This window comes from Thermobia domestica, chromosome 8, assembly GCF_964235325.1.
Source record: "Thermobia domestica chromosome 8, izTheDome1.hap1.1, whole genome shotgun sequence".
Lineage (NCBI taxonomy): Eukaryota > Metazoa > Arthropoda > Insecta > Zygentoma > Lepismatidae > Thermobia > Thermobia domestica.
Window position 1 is genome coordinate 293,925,014 of NC_137461.1, and position 21,943 is coordinate 293,946,956.

General features: G+C 37.1%; 1 protein-coding gene across 7 annotated transcripts in view; it reads right to left on the bottom strand.

Moving 5' to 3' along the window:
- The window catches only part of msn (serine/threonine-protein kinase msn), a 129,668-nt gene extending 110,977 nt beyond the window's left edge, over positions 1-18,691 (bottom strand). For 6 of the 7 annotated variants that reach the window (XM_081770012.1, XM_081770013.1, XM_081770010.1 and 3 more), the window contains exons 1-2: positions 18,380-18,691; positions 9,990-10,055 (exon numbers count right to left, since the gene is read on the bottom strand). In XM_081770012.1, coding sequence (XP_081626138.1) covers positions 9,990-10,055; positions 18,380-18,445 — 132 coding nt within the window. In that variant the 5' untranslated portion in view covers positions 18,446-18,691. The remainder of the gene's footprint in view (positions 1-9,989; positions 10,056-18,379) is intronic. The other variant, XM_081770014.1, reaches the window with a different exon arrangement.
- Between the last annotated feature and the right edge of the window lie 3,252 nt (positions 18,692-21,943).

Sequence of the window (21,943 nt, forward strand, 5' to 3'; positions counted from 1 at the left end):
AAGCACAGAGCCCTGGCAAAGGTTGAGGGTAGATTGAATGGCTGAGTGCGCATCAGCGCCGGTTTTTTTCGCCCGGCCAGGGTGCGGCCGAGTTATCCGGACTGCCAGCTTATCGAGTGACGAGGTTTAGGAACTCTACTGTACCCGAATTTCCTAGTTAAATAGTTTTATTGCAGCCCTTTCGTTAATACTAGTATTAGCTAGGCAATTCTAGAACTCACTATCCATGTTAAAAAGTTCTATTTTCCACTAAATGTTTTCTAATTAAAAGTAGTTATAGCTAGTGAAAACTAGCAATGACTATTTCTTTCTCATGAGGTAAAAATAATAATAAAAGAGCTACAAGATGTATTTATCAGAAAAAAAACTTAATTTTCATACCTCATTCGAAAACAAAACTGACAAAAAAAAAAAAAAGTTTAACAGAAAATTTATCATGCAAGATACTGTCATGGCATAAAGGATATAATTTGATTTCTCATCCTTCGTTCCGATCTTGTAGAGAGCATCATGCTTTTCCAACACAATACCTATGACATTACGAATATCTACTTTTTCTCTGTCCAAGCCTGGAATGGTTATTATGAGTATCTGAATTTGAACCGGCGGATGGGTGATATCGGAGTTACGTTTCATTTTTGGCCGCCTGTTTGGAACAATTTTCCCGAGCCACATTCCTCGCTGGCGTAATGCAATTACCACTAAATGCAGTTTCGCTTTCTTCTTCGCCAGAAGTCTCATCTTCATTCTGTTGTGAAGTGTGCATCCGCCTCCTCGAAGACTTTCTGAAGGTCTCCCTTTTTTTTTTTTTTTCACATCTCATGGTAAAGCTGAGGTACAAAGCCCTACTCTTAGCTACATCCCAGAGCTCAATAGGATGAATGTTTTGCTCCTGATCGAAATCCTCGATCTTTCATGAGCTGAACAAATGGATTTTTTTTTTAAAAATATAATTATCTTGCATCCGCTCCGTATAATATGGCAGGTCTCACTACCGTTTTCTAAATTTCCCCTGTAAGACATTATTGGTATCCTCCGATTACATAATATTCCTGCCGCTGCTAATTCTGCTTACATGTTCCTCTGTTCCTGCATTTTTACGTAGTATTGTAGTTATTCTTGTTGAGTTTACCGCCCCTTTCAGTAGCGAGACTATATGAGACGTGGACCTACTGATTAACGTGAATCCGAATTACATGAGCTCCGATTGGGATTCAAACCTGGGTCCCTCATGCCAAAGGCGCGTAAGCCAACCATTTAGCTACGAAGGGGCTCTCATGTAGTACTGATCCCAAGTACTTGAATTTCTTCGTCCAGTCGTATTTTTATATTTTCAACTACACTTTTGCTGAATGGACAATGTAAATATTCTATCTTGCTTTTACTAATTGTAAACCGTTTGTTCTCCAAACTAGATTAAATTTTTAGTTTAGCGTCCCACGGTTAAGGGAGACGGGTGATTAATGAAAGTGAACGATTGCAAAATTACATTTTTGTGCTCTTCCACCAGAAATCGAACCCAGGACCACGCGGACGAAAGACACACGCACTAGTCACTAGACCAGCGGGGATGGCATGCTACTTTCAGTCTTTTAGTTGTTGTAAACGTGTTATGCAATGATTTGGATTGAAAAAAAAAATGAAATCTTTGAGTTTTACGTCCCACGGTTATGCCGGTTAGGCTAAAGGAGACGGTGATGATGAGTAATGAATGAAATGGTGGAATGAAGAAAGTGGGAGGAAACGGGAGAACCCCGAGAAAACCCACGCACACGGTGTTTGTCCACCACAAAGTTCACTTGGCGAGGGAAGATCGAACCCGGGACCCCAAGCACCAGAGGTGAACGCTCTACCACTGAGCCACCGCGGCCCCAATGATTTGGATTGAATTGAACAGTTTAAAGGTCTTCGCTACGCTTATATATACTTTGTTTGAATATTAGGGCATAATTTAGACAGTGAAGCACATAAAACATTCAGAAAAGTGAGTCAGATAGTGTCTTCAAAATTAGGAAAATTTTAAATGAATCATTTATTTTAAAGATTTTTCATGTACTGCCCGACAATTATGTCGTCATGAACTGCCCACCTGGCTTATAAGAAAACCAAAACCCTGAGAAAGTTGCTGATTTACTTCCGCTCACTTCCTATTATAGGCACGCATCCTTCCCTTTAACCTTTAGACTCCCGCCAGCTATTTTAACAAAATCGTGGACTCTCATGTTGGGGGTTTTGGCGACCCCCCTAATTATTACAAAGTCATGATTCATACACCGTTGGAAAGCTTATAGACCACGGATTTCAACGAGTTATTATTCGTGAAACTCCCACAATATTCGTAGAAGAAGAAACAAAAATTCATTAAAAAATATGAAAAAATTGACTTTGCGGGACTCTTGCAACCCTTGCAGTCATTCTACGCTGACAAGATGATGCTAATGAGTAGGCCAGACACTCGTGACAGTAATATATATATATATATATATATATATATATATATATATATATATCAGTAGCGGCTCGATACCGTAATCTGAGGTAGTTCTGCACATTTTTTTTTTCTATATTAAATTTCCCGTTTGCAGTAATTAATTATAAAATGTACACCAACCAGCATAATTTTTAGCACTCTAATCATTGTAAATGACATTAACAAATATATATACAACTTTACTGTATCATGCAACTAAAACTCTATTGTTGTGATTATTGGGTGTCAGTGGCGTAATTAGGATTTTGTTTCGGGAGGAGCTATACACAGCATATGAATAAGCACTTAATTTTTCCTTTTGAATGCCTGCAAGTTTTAATGAATTTCGGGGGAGCTTGAGCCCGATAGCTCTCCCCTAAAAACACCACTGTTGCGTGTAACAAACTTTAAAAATACAATATCGTAAGAAACATGCTGTTTTCAGATACCATAAAAATGTCGGATTCACGTAATGTCTACAGCCAGAAATGTTATTAATACTACTGAATTATAGATAATTTATCGTTTGTAAATGAAGTCAACCCGATGTGTCTTCTGCTGTACAAAATGTCCTATTACTCTATCATTAAAGTTCGGCATGATGGATATGAAATCACTCTCAATTGATAAGGCAGCCAAAGCATTGAGTCTTTCCTGGCATTTTGTGCTTCTTTTTTGAGAAATGTTTTAATTATTTTAAAATTAGAGAAGTGTCGTTCTGCTTCAGCTATTGTCATTAGGGTAGTTAGAAGAATTTCCAAAGTTTATGGTTTCCTTAAAACTGTCACATAAATTGCGTTTGTTCAGAAAATTGGCACAAATTCGAACATGGAATTCTAATTAGTTTTAAAGCGCACAACACCTTTATCAAAAACAAGAGAACGGCGCCTCATGTACATCACGTCGTGTGTCTTCGGCTTCTTCGGAAGTATTCGTGCGTTCTGAGCTGCTGGAAGTGCAGCTCTAGTAAATCCTATCTAACAAACAAGGAAAATGTAATACAGTGCGGCTGGTGAAGATTTTGGTATCAATGCTAAAACATAGAGCAATCCGTGCACAGCTCTTGCAATATTATTAAGCTTCAGAAGGTGTTTCCAGTAATTCTACGCTATATAGTTTATCCAGCAGTACAATTTCAGGACACTGTTTGACCAAATATCATCATTATATGTTATTACCTTCATTAAATTAAACACAATTCAACTCAATTGAAAATACATTTATTCCACTAAAATAGCTGGTAGTTCTGCAGCTCTGCAGCACTTATAGGCAAGCCGCCTCTGATATATATAATAGCGATTGTTGCAATACAAAGCGAGATAAACATTTATAACGAAATTCCTATAAAACGCCCTGTGTATCATTTTCGAAGGGCTCTTGCAGACCTCCGTGTTGTCGGTCCTAGTGACTTTCCCCCTAATTATTACCGAGTCATGATTCATACATCGTTGAAAACCTTATGGAACACAAATATCAACGACGTAGCAACGAGAATTATGCTTGTAGACCAATTCAATGAAAAGACATCTTGTCTTATATATAATACATAAATGTGATATACGTCCAAAAACTGAGACTCCAAAAATTGGAAAACTTTGCTTCCTCACTACTCACCCCATATAAAGAAGTACAAATATAGGATATTACCATGTAGTGGCCTACTTCATTGCTTCACATACTTTTTTTTTTTATGAGTGTTCCCCCAAGGGGATAGTACCCCCTTAAAACCAGTTAGAAAATTAAAAAAAAAAAAACATCTTTACCTTTCTCCCCTCACTGTGGTACCCGCCACATACATAATTTTCACATCGACGGAAAGTTGCATCCTTCAGGAATACACTGCTACCAAAATCATTTTCCTATCTTAAATAAGGGCTGAGCTATTGAGGTTTAAAGCCCCAACGCAGCAGGTGCGTCAATAAGCGTTTATAGGTTAACGTATTCACTGAAATTTTAAAAAGTGGAGGTAACCTAACAAAGATCCCTAAACGTTTCCCTTCAGTACCGAGATTAAATGACAGGGTCTACAGTTTAATAACTACTCTGCTTTAACCGAAGTGTTACACTACCAAATACCCGCTTCCATTTGGCTATCTTCGAGTAACCGCGGAAAGGACCGACTCTAGGCCAGATGCCTGAGACCATCGTCGGTTGTTACCCTTACCCTTCCCTTTCATGAGGATGTTGCACAGCTTCCCGTCGTTATAAAAAGTACAATCAACGTAGTCTCAAGCATCCTTACGATGCATACTCGTAACTTTTCTACCATAATACGAGCGCGCCAGCGACTTCTTATTCCCTCACCTTTCAAACTACATCTCCTTATTCTCGATCATTACCCTTCGTCATGATTTGTGTTTAATACCTTTCCGTAAAGCAAGTGGGCCTGTAAGTCATCATTCTCGATACTTCTGATATCTTGGTTCGATTCAATCTAAACCCGACTACATTACAATGACACGGACAGCATCCTGCTAGTCGTTGACTACCAGTAAGCATCTATCGAGTGAGTATGAGACATACAACAAATACATTATGTGACGTCAGACGACATCGACTGCCACGAACTTCGTGCCCAAAGGAGCTTCTATCACGTGCCGAGGGCAACAGCTAGAACTACTAACAAAGACGTAAAATTCAATAAAAACTTGAATTTTCTATTATTCTTGATCAGAAGCAGGATAGTGGGTTCGGAGTACGTGATGAAAAGCTTTCCGCTGTGGGCCTGGATTTTGACTTGTTCACTATTCTAATAGAAGGACCTTTTCGTTTTGCGTTACAACAGTCTTACTTAAACTTAAGCTGTACCATCCCCTATGCTAGCCTAAGTTATGCTCTCAATTTCTATTTCTATGATTGACTTGGTTTTTATTACAGCAAAACTTGAAACTATATCCAGTTAATCATCAACATCATAGGTATGCTGCCATTATTAGCAGGTCACTTGCTACAACTGAGAAGGTTCCATGCTCCAAGGTCTTCAGCTAACCTCTTTGTTTTCACGTATTTTTTTTTTCGTTTTAACACGTCCCTCATTTCTTCTTAGCCTATGTCCCAAACAGTTTCTCTTCTTAATAATATCTAAAATTATTCTTTTCTCCGCCATCATTTCCAACACAAGCGTTTTCCACCGATCCAGCTAATTCTCTCTATTCTTCACCCCCACATTTTGAAAGCTTCCAGGTCTTTTTAAATCACTATTGTGTAATGTCCAAGTTTCTGCTCCATATAGTATAACACTCGACACGAAGCATTTTATGAGTCTTTTTTTCAAATCTTAATATTTAAGGTCTCACAAAATAGACTTTTCTTCCTCCTAAATGCTACTTTCGCCATTCCTATCTTTGCTTTGGATATAGCTTTTTCAAACTCATCCCGAAGAATATTAAACCCTTTATCATCCTCGCGTACTTCATTTCCCACTTCAACATCTAGGCCATGCGCTGTATTCCTACTCTCATACAAGTCCTCAACATATTCTTTCCATCTTGCTAAGACTTCATCCCCTTCGCTGACTACCTTCCCATTATTATATTCTACTGCCATTGTAATACCTCCTTGTACACTTTCTCATACTTCCCAATTCTTCCTAATTCTTCTCTGTCCTCACATTTTCTGTTGTAAAACCCTTCCCTCTCTCTGTCTGTTTTTCCCTTCATAACTCGTTGTTTAACTTCCTACATATATTTCTGCTCTCATCTGTACCAACCTGTTTCCATGCCCTTTTTTTCCTATGTTATGCAACATCTGTTATATAACTCATGGTTTCTTAGCCATTTTTGTGTTCGCGGCTAACCTACTATTTCTTCTGCACCCTGCTGCATGCAAAGTTTAATATGTTCCCACCGTCTGTTACTACCTGAACCTATCTCTTAAGGGATTACGGTGGCTCAGTGATAGAGCGCTTACCTTTGGTCCGTGGGTTTTCTCGGGGTACCCCCGTTTCCTCCCACTTTATCATTTCATCAATTCTTCCACCCTCATTCACTTGCCTTAAATCATCGTCTCCCTTAGCCCAAAGGACATAATCGTGGGACGCGGAGTCCACTTTTACATATAAATTCAAAAATACAAAGTTTCAACAAGGCATCTTCTCTTCCTCTGCGGCTTAGAAATTCCTATTTCAAACTTCCCGTACATTTCTTGACGGAAGAATATCGTTTTCCACTTTCAGTTAGACTGCACAAGTGAAGAACGACGTTTCCAAGAATTGCAAGTTGCAAAATTACCCTTCCTGATACCTTAAAAGTATCTTAACTTCTTCCAAATGGTATGAGAACGAAATGTTGCCTTCTTTGAACTTATCTAGTCTTTGAGAATAACAAGTACTCTGCAAACAAATTGTTTAAATATAACAGCATATCATCAAATTAATCGCTGAATCACAGTGTAGGATGAAAAAACACACACAGGATGACAAATTAATAATAAGAGGGATTGGTTATACATTTAAGTACATATCTCGTTTTCGTATATATTTACGAAGATAAGTTATTTCAAGGTATCAGGAAGGAGAACTTTGCAAGCTACAGTTCTAAGTGAGAAGCTAATTTTTTATTTGTAGTTGGAAAAGGTAAGCAAAAAACATCTGATCATGCTACCAGTAAGTGACAACGCTGGGATACTTTCTAATGGCATTCTTTATACTACATTGTTTGGATTAAAAAAGTGGCAACCACTACTTTGCCGTAGGAGAGGGGACGAGCGGGGCGATGGCCCCGGGCGCCGAAGTAAGGGGCGCAAAATCCGGGAGAAAAAAGGGGAGGGAAAATTACTTGGAATATATGTATGGAGGTGCCGTCGTATACTCTCGCCCCGGGCGCTGATTTTCCACGGCACGGCACTGGTGGCAATTTTGTTCTCACGCCAGTGGGATGTGTCTCAGCACTACAAGAGTTCAGTACCTGATAAGAGAATGTGAGATCTTTTGCTGATTTGTAGGGTTTTCAGGAGGCTGAAAATCTTACCTGCTGTCTTCCCGACTTTGTGTAGTGCAATTACTGCTACACGATTTTCGTAATCGCCCCACTCCATCAGAACTTAATACAATATCAACGTATGTCATGAATAGTCAAAAACACACTACATGCATCTTCCGCTTTATACACAGATGGCAGCACTGTACCACTCCGCATGCCTATAGCACCACTCCAAACTTTGTGACAGTATTTATGGTATAATAGTGTGTGTGTGTGTGTGTGTCAGATTTTCGCACGGAAAAGAGTCACCCAGACACCAAACTTGGTACAAGCACTGGTTTACACTAGATCTTATCTTGTACGAAGCCCTCGAGAGGAGTCTAATTGGGATAAAAATGTATGCAAAAACGCATGCACGTTTCTCGCAGTTTCTAATAATGCCTTGCACATATACAACCCGTATTACATCAGTGTTATGCGGACTTATATAACAACAGAAGATAAATAATGGGAAATGGAGGAAGGACTTTCTTCTCTTTTAATCGATGTTCTGAATTAAGAGCTGACAGCGATAGGTGCTTACAGCTAGCTAGTAATAAACATGAACATGGGCTAATATCAAAATACCGTACTCAATATTCAAATTATGGCGAGGGATAAAGAAACAAAAATATATCGTCTGGGGACGTGTTAAACGGGCGAGTACTACAAAATAGCTTGCACGTGTGATAATCTTGTTTCCAGTATCCTCCTCCTGTAAAAGGAATAATTCCAAGTTCAGTTGGTTCACCAGGTCATTGACTTATGACAATACACATATTGTCCGAAAAGGGTTTCGTACGCTAATGTACTGTATCGAAAATTTATTTTCAAATATACTAAGCATCTTCTGTGCAAAATGCGTACCGTACAAAACTGAGATTAATCCTTGTCTATTATGAAGAGGTTACTAAAACGTTAACAGAAAAGAAAATTGCAAGTTTCCGTAAACTGGATGCATATATATTTTTGCCAGGACGAGACGAATGAAAATGAGAGTTTCTCAGTTTAACGTCCCACGATTATTCTCTTTTATGGTAAGGGAAACAGGTGATTAAGGAATGAATGGCCACGGAATGAAAATGTGGGAGGAAACGGAAATACCCCGAGAAAACCCATGGATACAATGTTCTCCATCACAAACTTACTTGGGCGAACCAAGAGCCCCACACACTAGATCTACCACTAAGCCACCATGCCCCTCGGCGGGACAGAAAATAATAATAATTATAATCTGTCATTATTATGGAAGTGTCAGTTAAGAGGTGTTTCATTCTATTACAAATTGATAATATTATTTTTGGAAGAATTCTACAATATAACACATTTATGCTCTAATACAGTGGATTCGGTGTCTATCTGTCTCAAGAGTACGGAAAGATAGATAGCCACTTGCACTCATTGAAGGCAACCAAAAGCTTCGATCATCTCGTAAATACTAGTATATTGGCAATGCTGTTGTAGTGATGCCTACCCACCAACCGCTTCATTCTTTCTGCTCACAATGCTACCTACATATTCTACGAGAACAAATGAATGAAACTAGACTTAATCGAGTCACTATTGTTACTGACCTTCCTAAAATCTTGTTACATACATATTACCCTCCTATTGGGGTTACAATTTAACCCCAATATTGTATAACAAAATAAAAGTTTAAAAATGGGTTGCGCGTGAAGTGATGTTGCACTGTTTCCTTTAACTTGTAGATGTCATAGATCACACTCTTCTGCAATAATGAAGACTACTGAACAACTGTGAAATGTTGGAATGACTATTTAGTTCTTACAAACTGTTTCTACGCTTACTACCTTTGAAAGAACACTAATCATGGCTACAGAGTTGCATTACTTTTATTCAGCAATGCCGTGAATATTTCATTTTTATTGACTGAAGAAAATTTCAATTCTTTTATTTTCATTATTATTATCTCTTGTCGTCGCGAATTCTGTCGAGGAATTTGAAGCTTAAAATATACAAAACTATAATTCTGCCTGTTCTGTATGGTTGCGAAACATGGTCGCTTACTCTGAGGGAAGAACATAGACTGAAAGAAAGAACAAAATCCTGAGACGAATATTCGGACCCAAGAGGAACGGGAATGGGGAATGGCGGAAACTTCATAACGAGGAACTACATAATTTATATGGTTTACCCAACATTGTTACGGTCGTCAGGTCTAGGGGGCTCAGGTGGGCGGGTCATGTAGCTAGAATGGAAGAAAGTAGAAACGCTTTCAAAGTCTTGACTGGAAGACTAATCGGAAAACGACCATTAGGAAGACCTAGGCGCAGATGGGAGGACAATATTAAGATGGATCTCGCAGAGATTGGAATACAAAGTAGAAACTGGATGCAGTTAGCTAAGGATAGAAGTCAGTGGAGAGCTTTTGTGAACGCGGCATTGAACCTCCGGGTTCCATAGGCCATAGAGTTAGTTAGTTATTATTTTCAAACCACACAGCCTTTGGATTGTGAACTATAGATTAAACTGAAATTCCTCATATCAATCACATAAAAATTACTACTTTGATTTTTTCTGAAAAATTCTAGGTCACTTACCTTATAAACTTGGCCATATGTGCCATTTCCAACAACCTCAATCAATTCAAATATACCAGCTGGGTCCTGCAAATAAACAATAAGAGTGAATTATTACTGTGACATTTCCAATCCAAACTCGCCAGTTACACAAGAGCATACGTATTTCCACTATTGTTTAATCCACTAAAATGTTCTTTCATTTTTACTGAGCACGAAACGCTGGAAATAATAGTTCGAATGCGTTGACTGTTTTAATTAACAAACAAAATAAACTAAAATAATAATATAATCACAGGCTGAATTGTTTAGGTGCCAGACTGACAAAAATGTAAATAATATAGTTACCACCTCAAGCTATTGAGGATCAATAAAAAAAGTTATATACATATGAGAACATCGAAACTGTCTGAAGCAAAAGCGACAGCCTTAAGTCGTTACGCAAACACTGGCAGTGGTGAGTTGAGAGCTTATAATATATATATATATATATATATATATATATATATATATATATATGTATATACAAATTTCCTAGAGCTTATAATAACATAGCTTTCAAGATTTATGTCCTTACTATGAAACCATTCAATGACTTGTAGACTACTACAGTATTTCTGGTTTAGTTGAACATCGAAAATTTGTACATAAATATTTTACCCAAAATAAATAAATAAATAAAAATAAAATAAAATAGCGTCTACGGAACAAAACTTTGTACTACGCGATATACGTCCACTCACCTTTGTTATTTTTATTATTATTTTAGGTGAGAGGTGCCGCTATTCAGTATGAATATATTATCAAACTAAATTTCGGATTTTTAACATACCCTCATTTCTCATTTCATTTGGAACACTGTTAATGATCACAAGCAAAAAATGGCTAGAGAAATCGCGCATTAAAAAGAAGAAAAAAAGTAGTACAGGGAAATATAGTACTGGGCTCTATGTAACGTAATAAGGTACAAGCAACACATAATATGTCACACTACATAAGTCTCCGTAAGGAAAACACTGCGTTAAATATGCACATCTGAATATCACGTCACCAGTTTTTCCGAGGAATTTTCAGTGATTACACAGGTAAAGGGCCCACCCGTAACAATCATGCACTAACCTCGCGCCACCATTTTCTCTGGCTCCTACCCTTTCTGATGGGTTACGAAGTACCGCATTTGCGCGAATATAGGCCACACCTAAACATCTGATACAAGATTATGGAAAAAGTATATCTCGAATATAGGCCGCACTAATAAATTTACGAGAAAGTTCTCCCCTTCTACAATTCCCGCAAAACTAAGGGTGACTCATCACCAAGAGGACAGGTTTTGCGTATTGGGAGGTCTGATGACGTGACTAATTTAAGCAACAGTGTAAGGAACTTCAAAATTGATTTATTCGAGAAAAAATGATCATTTGGTTTTCGAGCGACGATGAGAAAGAAGCGTTTTAGTTACATGGCAAGATTTAATGTTCAAGTTATCGGCTATGCAAAGGAACATGGAAAGCGGGAAGCTGGAAGCAGATTTGGTGTTGATGAATAAATAAATAAATTAATTAAAAAAAAAATCGTCGGTGGTGTGCAAGTGAAGAGAAACTCTTAAATACTTTGAAAAGTCGGTGTTCATTTCGAGGACAAAAGTGCAAATATCGAAATGGGGAAAAAAGATTTGCTTGATCTTGTAGTTTAAAACAGGAAATGTGGATATGCCGTTAGAACTGAAATGATTCAAATTAAGGCCGCAAAATAATACGTCATGTACACTCATGTCCAAAATTATTGTAGCGAATTCGCGCGGTACTTCTTATAGTGTTAATGTATAATCGGCAAACATATGTATGTGGCAAATTTCATGTCAAAAGAGCAGTAAATAAGAACAATAAAACGAAAATAAAACTTTCTTGTCCACTTAACAATATTTTGTTTCATTCATTCTAATTTTTGTATTTATAATTCTTTTCCTATGAAATTTACCACAATTATACATTTTCCGAATATACACAAAGTATCAGTATTAAAAGTACCCTGGAAAATCATGGTCAAATTATATTCTTACATGAAGACAATAATAGATATGCTACAATCACTTTGGACATGAGTGTACACGTCATTTTGGAACTCATGATTCATGATCTGAGAGAGAAAATCTCGATTATAGGCCACACCATGATTTTTCAAGCCAAAATTTAGGGAAAAAAGCGCGGCCTATATTCGCGTAAATACGGTAAATTTAATCATTTAAGTATACTTGGTATTGACTAGCATTGCGGAGATGGTGGCCCCGGATTAAACCACAAGAACCTGTTTTTAACGTTGTATTACAGCTACCTAGAATTACCCTATTCAATTTCTAACGTTCACTTGTAACTGTTAATCACAAATATATCTCTTATTTTCATGTTTGCTTTGCTCTCCCCTAGATACATTTTCATCTGTGTTTTATCACTGCTCAAAAGTAGTACCTTTCAACTGATAGTGTTGCAAACTACGACTACCATTCAAAAATAGCGAAAACAATCAATCCTTACTTTTCCCTATTTCCAACCAGCACTATAAGAAAACCTTACTAGTGCTATATAAATACTTTTAGAGGGCGACTAGGGGCGCATAATCCTATCAAATACATGCCCCTGAGACATAAAAAATTCCATGAAATATTTATTCCACTTAGCAGGAAATGCACTTCCTTACTGCCTTAGGACGTGATCCTTACGGGAGGAGTTGCATTAATAGATGCAGATTGACTTTAGGAGAGATGAGTGTACATGCAGCATTGAAACTGCAGTGTATGAAACAAGAATTAACTGAAAAACACAAACCAACTTATGCTAGGTGGCCACTAAAAAAAACACGAATGTGATTTAACCAAGTCAGGGCAGAAGTGCGGCAGGGAAACCGGACTAGAAACTAGGGGGTGCGCCCGTAAGAAGTAGCGCATCTGCGATGGTAATTACATGTATAAACCAGGACAATAGGAAAACCCGTTATTTGGTACAAAAACATTATGCCTTGCATGTGGCACGCTTTGCGACACTTCTACAATCATTTTGTACACTGACTTCACATAGTACTTCAATTCATGTCTTTCTAATGGAGCATTATGTGGTAACGATTACACTTTTTAGTTGTTTTTGATGTAACCGGTACTAGATATGGAGGCGGAAGGAACTAACTGGCGGAGAGGTACACTTGCTATGATTTATAAGAAAGGCAATGTGGAAGTCGTGCGTAAATGACAAGATTGTGACATATCGTGACTGAGTTTTATCAAGTTATACAAAAATAAGAAGTGTCAGTCGTTGAAATTGTGTGAAAGGTATGATCTACTAAACAGGCGAACAATTTACCGTAAGTGTGGAGACGAACTGGAACTACAGAAAAGAAGAGGTACATCTAACCAAGCCTAATCGAACTCTAACCTAATTTAGTACATTTTGGTACCTTTTTGGGTAGTACTTAGTATCTCCACAAAACTGTGCAACACATAAGCAATGCATTTTATGACATATAAAGTGTTTTTCGACTATCTTCATTTATGAATAAACCCTCTGCTGCTGACGCGCCTGCTCCCTACGGATACACCCACTCGCTTACGCTTTTTCTCGCCTGTTGCGCACCTGCCTTTACTCGGTTCGATAGCATTCGTGCATTTTAGTGACCACCTAGCACAAGTTGGATCGTCTTTTATGCATTAGTTTTTATGCCATACGTCTACACTGTATTTCGAAGAGTAATCACTACCAATGAGCCAGAGTCGCTACCTGGTAATTTGGGGAAGAAACTAAATAATATTCTTTCTTTTTTAAAAAAAATTTTAGTGTGGTCCGGCGATACAGCAATAATGCCTTATTATACACGTAAGACGTAAGATCTCTATATATATATTCATTACTTGTACAACCCTATTGCGAAATCAAGTAACATATTTCTTCCACAGAGTTTACAAATTTTTGCCTCCCTAAAATGGAGTAGTGTTTCAATTTTCCCCAGTTTCACAACAGTTGGTTCAGATGCAACTCCCCTTTCATTACTTTCCGCTCTACGTTTCGGTTTTCCTTCCATTATTGCAGTATAGACGTCGTAGCATAGTTAATAAGACAGTGGGTTTGAAACACTGCCATATTAAGCATTACTGCCTGTTTACCTAATATTGCATTAATACGCGAACTAATATACTCCAGAATTTAACTTCAATTTTCTCCCTAATTAATCACCCGCCATACACTGATAACCTTTTTTGTTACTCTAACACTAATTTCGTCTGATTCTGTTCATTTCTCCATAAGTTTTTACGACACCAGGAGACAACTTGTGAAAGTAAGTCCTCCTTAAGGCAGTACCAAATCATGCTGTAAAGAAATAATCAGTACCCACTATATGATGCCTTCATATTGTTTAACTACATGGATATCCCACCAATGAGATGGAATCAATTAATACTATTGGATCGACACAATTAAAAAAAAACCGAAGAAATATCTCTCACAAGAAAGCTTGGTAAATATACTTTTGAACACGACTATAACTCTTTACAATAATCGTAACTCGTATTGGAAAGCTGTCCAGAGTAATAGAATTTATTCAAATTGGCTAAACTGGCGGATGGGTGTGTCAAGTGCGTTAAGTAAAAAATTAGTGTTTTACATAAATCGCATTTGAAAGTTCAGGCATAAATAGGGTTGCCAGATGTCCCGGTTTTTAATGAAAGAATTAACTGTCTCCCAAAAAAGGCTTTTGGGACGCCTGTTTGTCCCGGTTTTCGTTCTTCAGACTGAAAAATAATCAATCTGGAAGAACTAGTATGTCTCAGCTAAAAACGGAAGATTTGTGTAGCTAATTAATTTTACTAAACAAACAACAAGGAGTTTGAAAATCATATCCATTCTTTCGTCTTATGGGTTGTTTATCTTTCAAAGGAAAAAAAAAAAAAAGATTTAAAAATATTCAAGAGGGGCATATGTTATGGCAATAATTTCTTGATTATCGCTTTCAATGGAAAAGAACGTTTTCTCCCCGATGACGGGCTTCAACTACTAATTTTATACTTCAATTGACAGCGCAGAACTGTTTCATTGTTGAAATTCTAATCAACAATGATGATACTACTCTTCAGTCGCTGCATGTTAACCGCATTTAAAGTATTTCGTCCTGTCTGCCGTCTCCCGACAAACAATTTTACAATGTTTTATCCAGTCATGTGGGTCTAGAGTGGTCTTTGTCGGTGTTGAAAAGTCAAATTTTTATAATTTTCAGGTTAAAATTCCGTAACAACTTAGTCTAGCACAAGATGTGGCAGTTTAAACATGCCTCGAGTATGTCTCTTGTTTAATTTTGATACCGGAATTTCCTAATTTTTGGAGAGCCTGCGTAAATCTTTAAAAAGATTTATTTTTTGTTTATAGTTCTGAATTTACTGTATATGTATTTCTTCTTGCTAAAGTTGTGTTTCTTTTAGGATAGTGTTTGTGACTCAGGTGATAACACACACACACACACACACACACACACACACACACACACACACACACACACACACACACACACACACACACACACACACACACACACACACACACACACACACACACACACACACACACACACACACACACACACACACACACACACACACACACACACACACACACACACACACACACACACACACACACACACACACACACAAAAAAAAGTATTTCTTCAATCATAAATGGGAGAGGTTGTACTAATTAACGCAACATTTATGACCTGTTAAACAGAACAAATTGGAGTTCGGAATATGGTACGCCAGCCAGATCTTATGTCACCTTTTGAGATTCTTTATACATCCCTCGTGGGGCTTCATTTGTGTTAAGTGTGTGTAGAATGAACTGAAAAATTGTGATTAGTAACCTGGGAAAGACAGGTAATTCATTGACCAAATGAGTAGGAACCCTGATCTTATTATTGTCCCAATTTTTCGTTTATTAAATCTGGCAACCCTAAGCATAAATCCAAAATCCAGTTTTGGGAAAATAATTAGCTGTTGTAGCTCTTCATGTTAATAGGACTGTTTTTTGGATGTATGTCTGAAACCCAAAATCGGTTTTTTGGATTTATATTTGAACTTTCAAATGCGACTTGTGCAAACACTAACTTTTGGCTTAATGCACTTTAAACACCCAGCTGCCAATAATTGATTGGATGTTATTAACATCTCTATTCAACACCGAAACCATATAAGCCGTACCTACTGTTTACATTACGATACCGAGGTCGCGTCAGTCTCGAACTAAGTAAAGGACTGCAGTGAGTTTATGTACTCTGAGATTGTGAAATATTGATAGTGCATACTGTACAATGCTTATCCTGACAACTTCCATATCCCGATGACAGAACTTTCTTTGTCTTTCTGCGATGAGCTTTTGTAAGTCAAACATTTTCTGCAGAAGAAACACTTGTGATTCTTAAAAATAACTTTACGCGACGTAAAAAACAGTTGAAACTTCAATTATGCGAGTCGCCCGTTCATTTAAGACACATAGCAGGCTTTTTTTTTTTTACTTTTCTGTTTGATATTTCTATTTCCTCTGGTAATTTTTCTGCACAGACTCGGCAAATGTTCTGCGATGACATTGCAAATCACGGCGTGTTCTGCTCTGGGGTTACATACTATTTTAAAAATCGTCTTGGGAAAAGTATTGTATACTCAATCTACCCGGATGAGCACAGTCACGAATCAATTATTTACAATGAAGTGAGTTTAAGATGGTTAGTTTTATCTCTTAACTTTTATCTAGGGATTCATGCTGTATCGCAGGACTACACGAAAATTAAAAAAAAAAAAGTATCAAAATGTACTACATTTGGTTACATTACATTACCTTGCGTTAGGTCACGTTACATTAAGCTAGATTAGGTTCTGTTACAAGTCAGTTACCTCTACAACAGAGGTGTGTAAATTTTAACAATTTGGAATAGAAAATCAGTATTTGAGTATAAATACGGATCTATGACATAAAAACTAGTGCAAAAAACACACCAATCTGTGCTAGGTGGCCACTAAAAAGCACGAATCCTATCTAACGGAATCAGGGCAGGGTGAAGCTTGTGGGCCCCGCATCAGTGTTGGTTCGCATACGCGTGAACGAGGGTAATGAAAACAGGTGGGCCTTGGTGGTTTCATAGTAGTAACGCTCAACTTGTAAATAGTACACAGTGTTTTTCACACAAACTCAAGAACTGACGATCTCTTTTTGTGTGTGTGTGTAATACTGTAAAACTGAAACACGATATGCTGCAATGACGTATACGAGCAATTTCCACACTGCTTTACCCGCTACTAAATCATAACAAGTGTATACCCCCGCCAAATAGTCCCTTCCGCCTCATAGTGCCGCTTACATAATAATAATAATAATAATAAAAAGCAATTTTGGGTATGCACCTACAGGAAGATTGGTTTGTTTCATAATCATCTAATATGACAGTTTTCCTTCCCTCTTGGTTGAAAGTAGTGGTGTTTTTCGTATCGCTACTGTAAACGTAACTCATCGATTACTGTTTACAAACAAGATAATTGGTTTGATTTGCTACTCATGAATACGGAGTTTTACAGCTGTGTTTTCAATATTTTTTTCTAAAAATATACAACTGCTATGTATTTGAAGATTTCTTGAAAAATCATCACAAAATTCGATCAATCACATACATAAAAACTATAATACAAATATAGGAATTTTCGTCTGCTTGATTTCCTAATAATGCGAATGGGCATGCTCAGTGAGCTTTTCAAAGTAACGAGTACAGCAGTAGATAACGAAAAAATACTATTATCAATAAAATAAAATCAAATATTCTCAATATAAACAATTTTCAAAATAAAGAAATCTTTTCATTCATATATAGTACGCATTTTCTACAGATCATTTGCGTAAGGGGAGGGGGACTTCACATTTTGAACTAAACCCTTGTACATACGATAATAGTGGATGAAAATTATAATAATTAAATTTAGAACACCTTAACATACTTAATGAGGTCCTGAACTTTTGAGGCTAACTGACTTTGTCCGGTCATTAAGTCAAAATGATTCATCATTAGGCATCATTCGCTACGTAGGCCTACATCACATATATTCTTAAAGACATTTTATTAACTCATCAATGTTTGTGCAGTTTCCGCGTCTTACATAGTGTAAATCTTAACAACAACGATCATATTATAAGTTTATTAGAAACGGAATGCATGATTTAACTTCGATTACTGTTTCATTTACTATGATGTAGGACACACAAAAGCGAGTGTCCACCACCACCATCAGCAAATTTCTCACACCGCATCCTGCATGTTTACTTCGTGGCAGAAACTTATTCGTATGTTATTGTGTAAGGGAGAATAGAACAATTTAATAATAAATAGTTATTTACCTTCAAGGCATTTAAATCAATGTCATCCAAGGAACAATTCACGCTAGGGGCCAAATGCTGCGCCATCTTGATCTCTTGTGTACAAACACACACAATACACTGGGCTCCCTATCACCTCAAGTATCTCCAAGAATACCACCAAATATAGAGATCTCTTTCCGGACAAATGGAAATAAGTACTTTACGCTATCTTGATAGCTCACGCATGGTTCTATAATTGAAGTGAAACGACCCCCAAGTCCACCTCATCCACTTGACAAATCCACACCTTCTCTCTCTCGACGTTCTCAAGACAAGCGACTATGACGTCACAAGTTTAAAGCCTGTGTCACGAGAGAACATATGACACCCAGTTCTAGGGATTGCCACACTGATTTCTGCTTTCGAAAATATGCACCACGGACTTCTCACACGGATAAGATTTTGTAATAAAGGAAAGAAAGTGCTTAATTGCCACACTTGGAATTGATCTTTACGTATATAAAAACACACGGCAAGTATGAAGGAAAAAAGTTCTGTTAAACTGGCAAGCTATCAAAGGAAGAATCATATTTTTTTTTTTTAAAAAAAAAAGAAGAATAAAAGTTCATTGTCTCTCAGCTAAACGGTATGTGTAGTCTAAAAGGAGATGCAAAATATTATTGATGAAATAATTGATAATAAAGAAGTGGAAAAACTCAATTGTACCGGAAAAACTGCACATCTGGTTAATTTTCACTATGAAGTTCAGAGTTTATCCGTGGCTATATGGTTAGGATAAAAGCCTTCGGCGCAGAAGGCCAGAGATCGATTCTGGTGGAAGTTCATGTAGTTCCGATCCCTCGTTAAACTGTTGCTCCACTTCTTACATAGACTCGGAGCTGAAAAGGAAGGTTAAACTTTAAATCAACCATCAACCAAATACTATAAAGCCTGACATTGTGAGGCTAGGATCTGTGAATTTGCAATCCAGAGGTAAAATGTAGGGTGGTACTCCGTACAAACCTTCGCAAAAATTGCAGAGCGCAATGTTACGCAAAAATCAATTATAACTGTTATGCTGCTTATCATTGCAAAATAAACCGAAAAATTTGCATTGCGTTGTCGCAAACAGTTACGGAATGGGACCTTTAATAGAGGAACTTACTTTAGAATTCTAAAAATAAAATAAAAAATAGCACCCTGTATATTACAAGAAGTCCTGACTGAGTGAGTGACTGACTAATGAACGTCCAGGATAAACCACTTAAAGCTAGAAAACTGAAACGGATAAACTCTAATTACGGGAGGTCACTATTTTTTCCCAAAAATTCACAGTTTTTTTTTATAACTATAGCCTAACTTTGGATAGGTTAAGTTAGGTTACATACGTTCTACTTACCTTCATGGTTTGTATAGATCGGCAATGGCTTTCAAAAAGGTGTGCACTATATTCTCTTTCCATAAGTAGAAACTTTGTTTTGTATATAATTAAATATACACTAATTGTTTGCTGAGCAAAACCATACATTTTCATCAAAGATTAAATACGTGTTACAGTTTCACCAACTAACTCTTTGGCTTCATCAGACACTATGAGATACAGGATCTCCTTCTCTCTTTTTCTCTGTTTATCTCTTAGTGTCTGATGAAGCCAAAGAGTTAGTAGGTGAAACTGTAACACGTATTTAATCTTTGATGAAAATATATGGTTTTGCTCGGCAAACAGTTAGTATGTATTTAATTATATTATCTTATTTCAGTGTTAATCTGAAAACTAATTCAGCCATATACTCTTCCATGTATTATATCCTTCTTCCGAACACAGCTATACCAATAACTCATTTCTCCTGTAAACTTTTTAAAACCTGTTTTTAGTTCCCCGCAATTAGAATTAACCCACTGAAACTTGATAGTGTATAAGATTTGTGACGTTAGGTTCTGCTAATGAAGGATTTTTGAAAATTCTCAAGGAGGGGGGAAAATAATTGTGGTAATTATTATAGTAAAATTTCAATAGCTCTGAATCGTAGAGACATGAAATTTGTCTCTACTTTAGAACCAACGTTAGCAGTTGGCTGGCCTACCGTTCCCCTCTACTGGGTCTACTTATTGTATGTGATACTAGGATATATGTTAATGTGCTTGAATACATTGCAACATTAAATGTCAATGTAATACTTTTTTTTTTTTTTTTTTTAGTTTAACTTTTCACGATTAGGCTAAAGGAGACAGATGATTTATGAAAGTGAATGATTTTGATATTAAACTTTTGAACTCCCCCCTCAGAAATTGAGCCCAGGAACACGTGAATGCAAACGGTGCCGATAGTCCACGTTAGTCATTATACCAGCTGGTGGGGCTGAATGTTATATTAGAAGTGTATCGAAGTAAATGTATAAAGCAAACAGATTGCAACATTTCTATGTCTATTTCCCTACACAGCAATGTATACAATATTGCAAAAGTTAATTTTCAGGAAATCTATTCAATTAATCTACAAAGAAAAGAAAGAGAAGGAAAATACCATTTTTATACTTATAACAGCAATACATGGAATGGTCTGACATCAGATACTGTTAGTTATCACAGTGATAGTTTTTTATATATATATATATATATATATATATATATATATATATACTGCGTGCACTAAGAAGTTTAAAACAAACCGTAAATGGCAACTTGTTACGTTCCCGAATGTAAGTATTGTAGTATCCGACACAAGGTGGTGCTATTCAGCCGGTTCGCACCAATTCGCTAGAATCGGTTGTTAAAATATTTCGAGTTCGCAGAACCGTTTGTCATATCTAGGCATAACAGTAAATTTTACCCAGTTATACCAAGGAACAATAAATTTTAGTTTAACTATATCTATCTTTAGAAAATCTAGCAAGTATAGAGTTAAACATATGATCTCTCAGAACAAGGTATAAGCGTTTATTTCTTATTCTCAAATGCTCAGAGGGGGCGCGGTGGCTCAGAGGTAGAACGTTCACCTCCGGTGCTTGAGGTCCCTGGTTCGATCCCAGCTTGCGCCGTGTGGACCTTGTGGTGGACAAACACCGTGCTCGTGGGTTTTCTCGAGGTTCTACCGTTTCCTCCCACTTTCTTCATTCCACCATTTCACTCATCTCTCATCATCACCGTCTCCTTTAGCCTAACCGGCATAAGCGTGGGACGTAAAACTTAAAGATTTCATTTCATTTCGATTGAGGTATTCCAGACTCCCGGAAGGTTATCCAATTATTAGAAAGAGGCAAAAATACATTTCAATGAAAGTACATAATCTCCATCAAATTAATATTCTTGACACACCACACAATAACCGAACACTTAAGCAAAATAACAGATTTTTTGATTGCATAAACTATATTTTTTCTCGTAAATACCGGACTCATATACAACAGAAGTCCCAGCGAACTCATAACAATACTTCCGGTTTCAGTTTAAACGAGTCGCCTTAATAGCCTTAAGTTAATACACTATTTTTGTTTGAATTGGGCCCATGACTGATTTCTTTGTATCATGTGACCATTATTTGCAATGAACACAACCAACAAGAGTTCTTGCGCAGGAGCAAGGGATGAACTTATTTGTGATCCT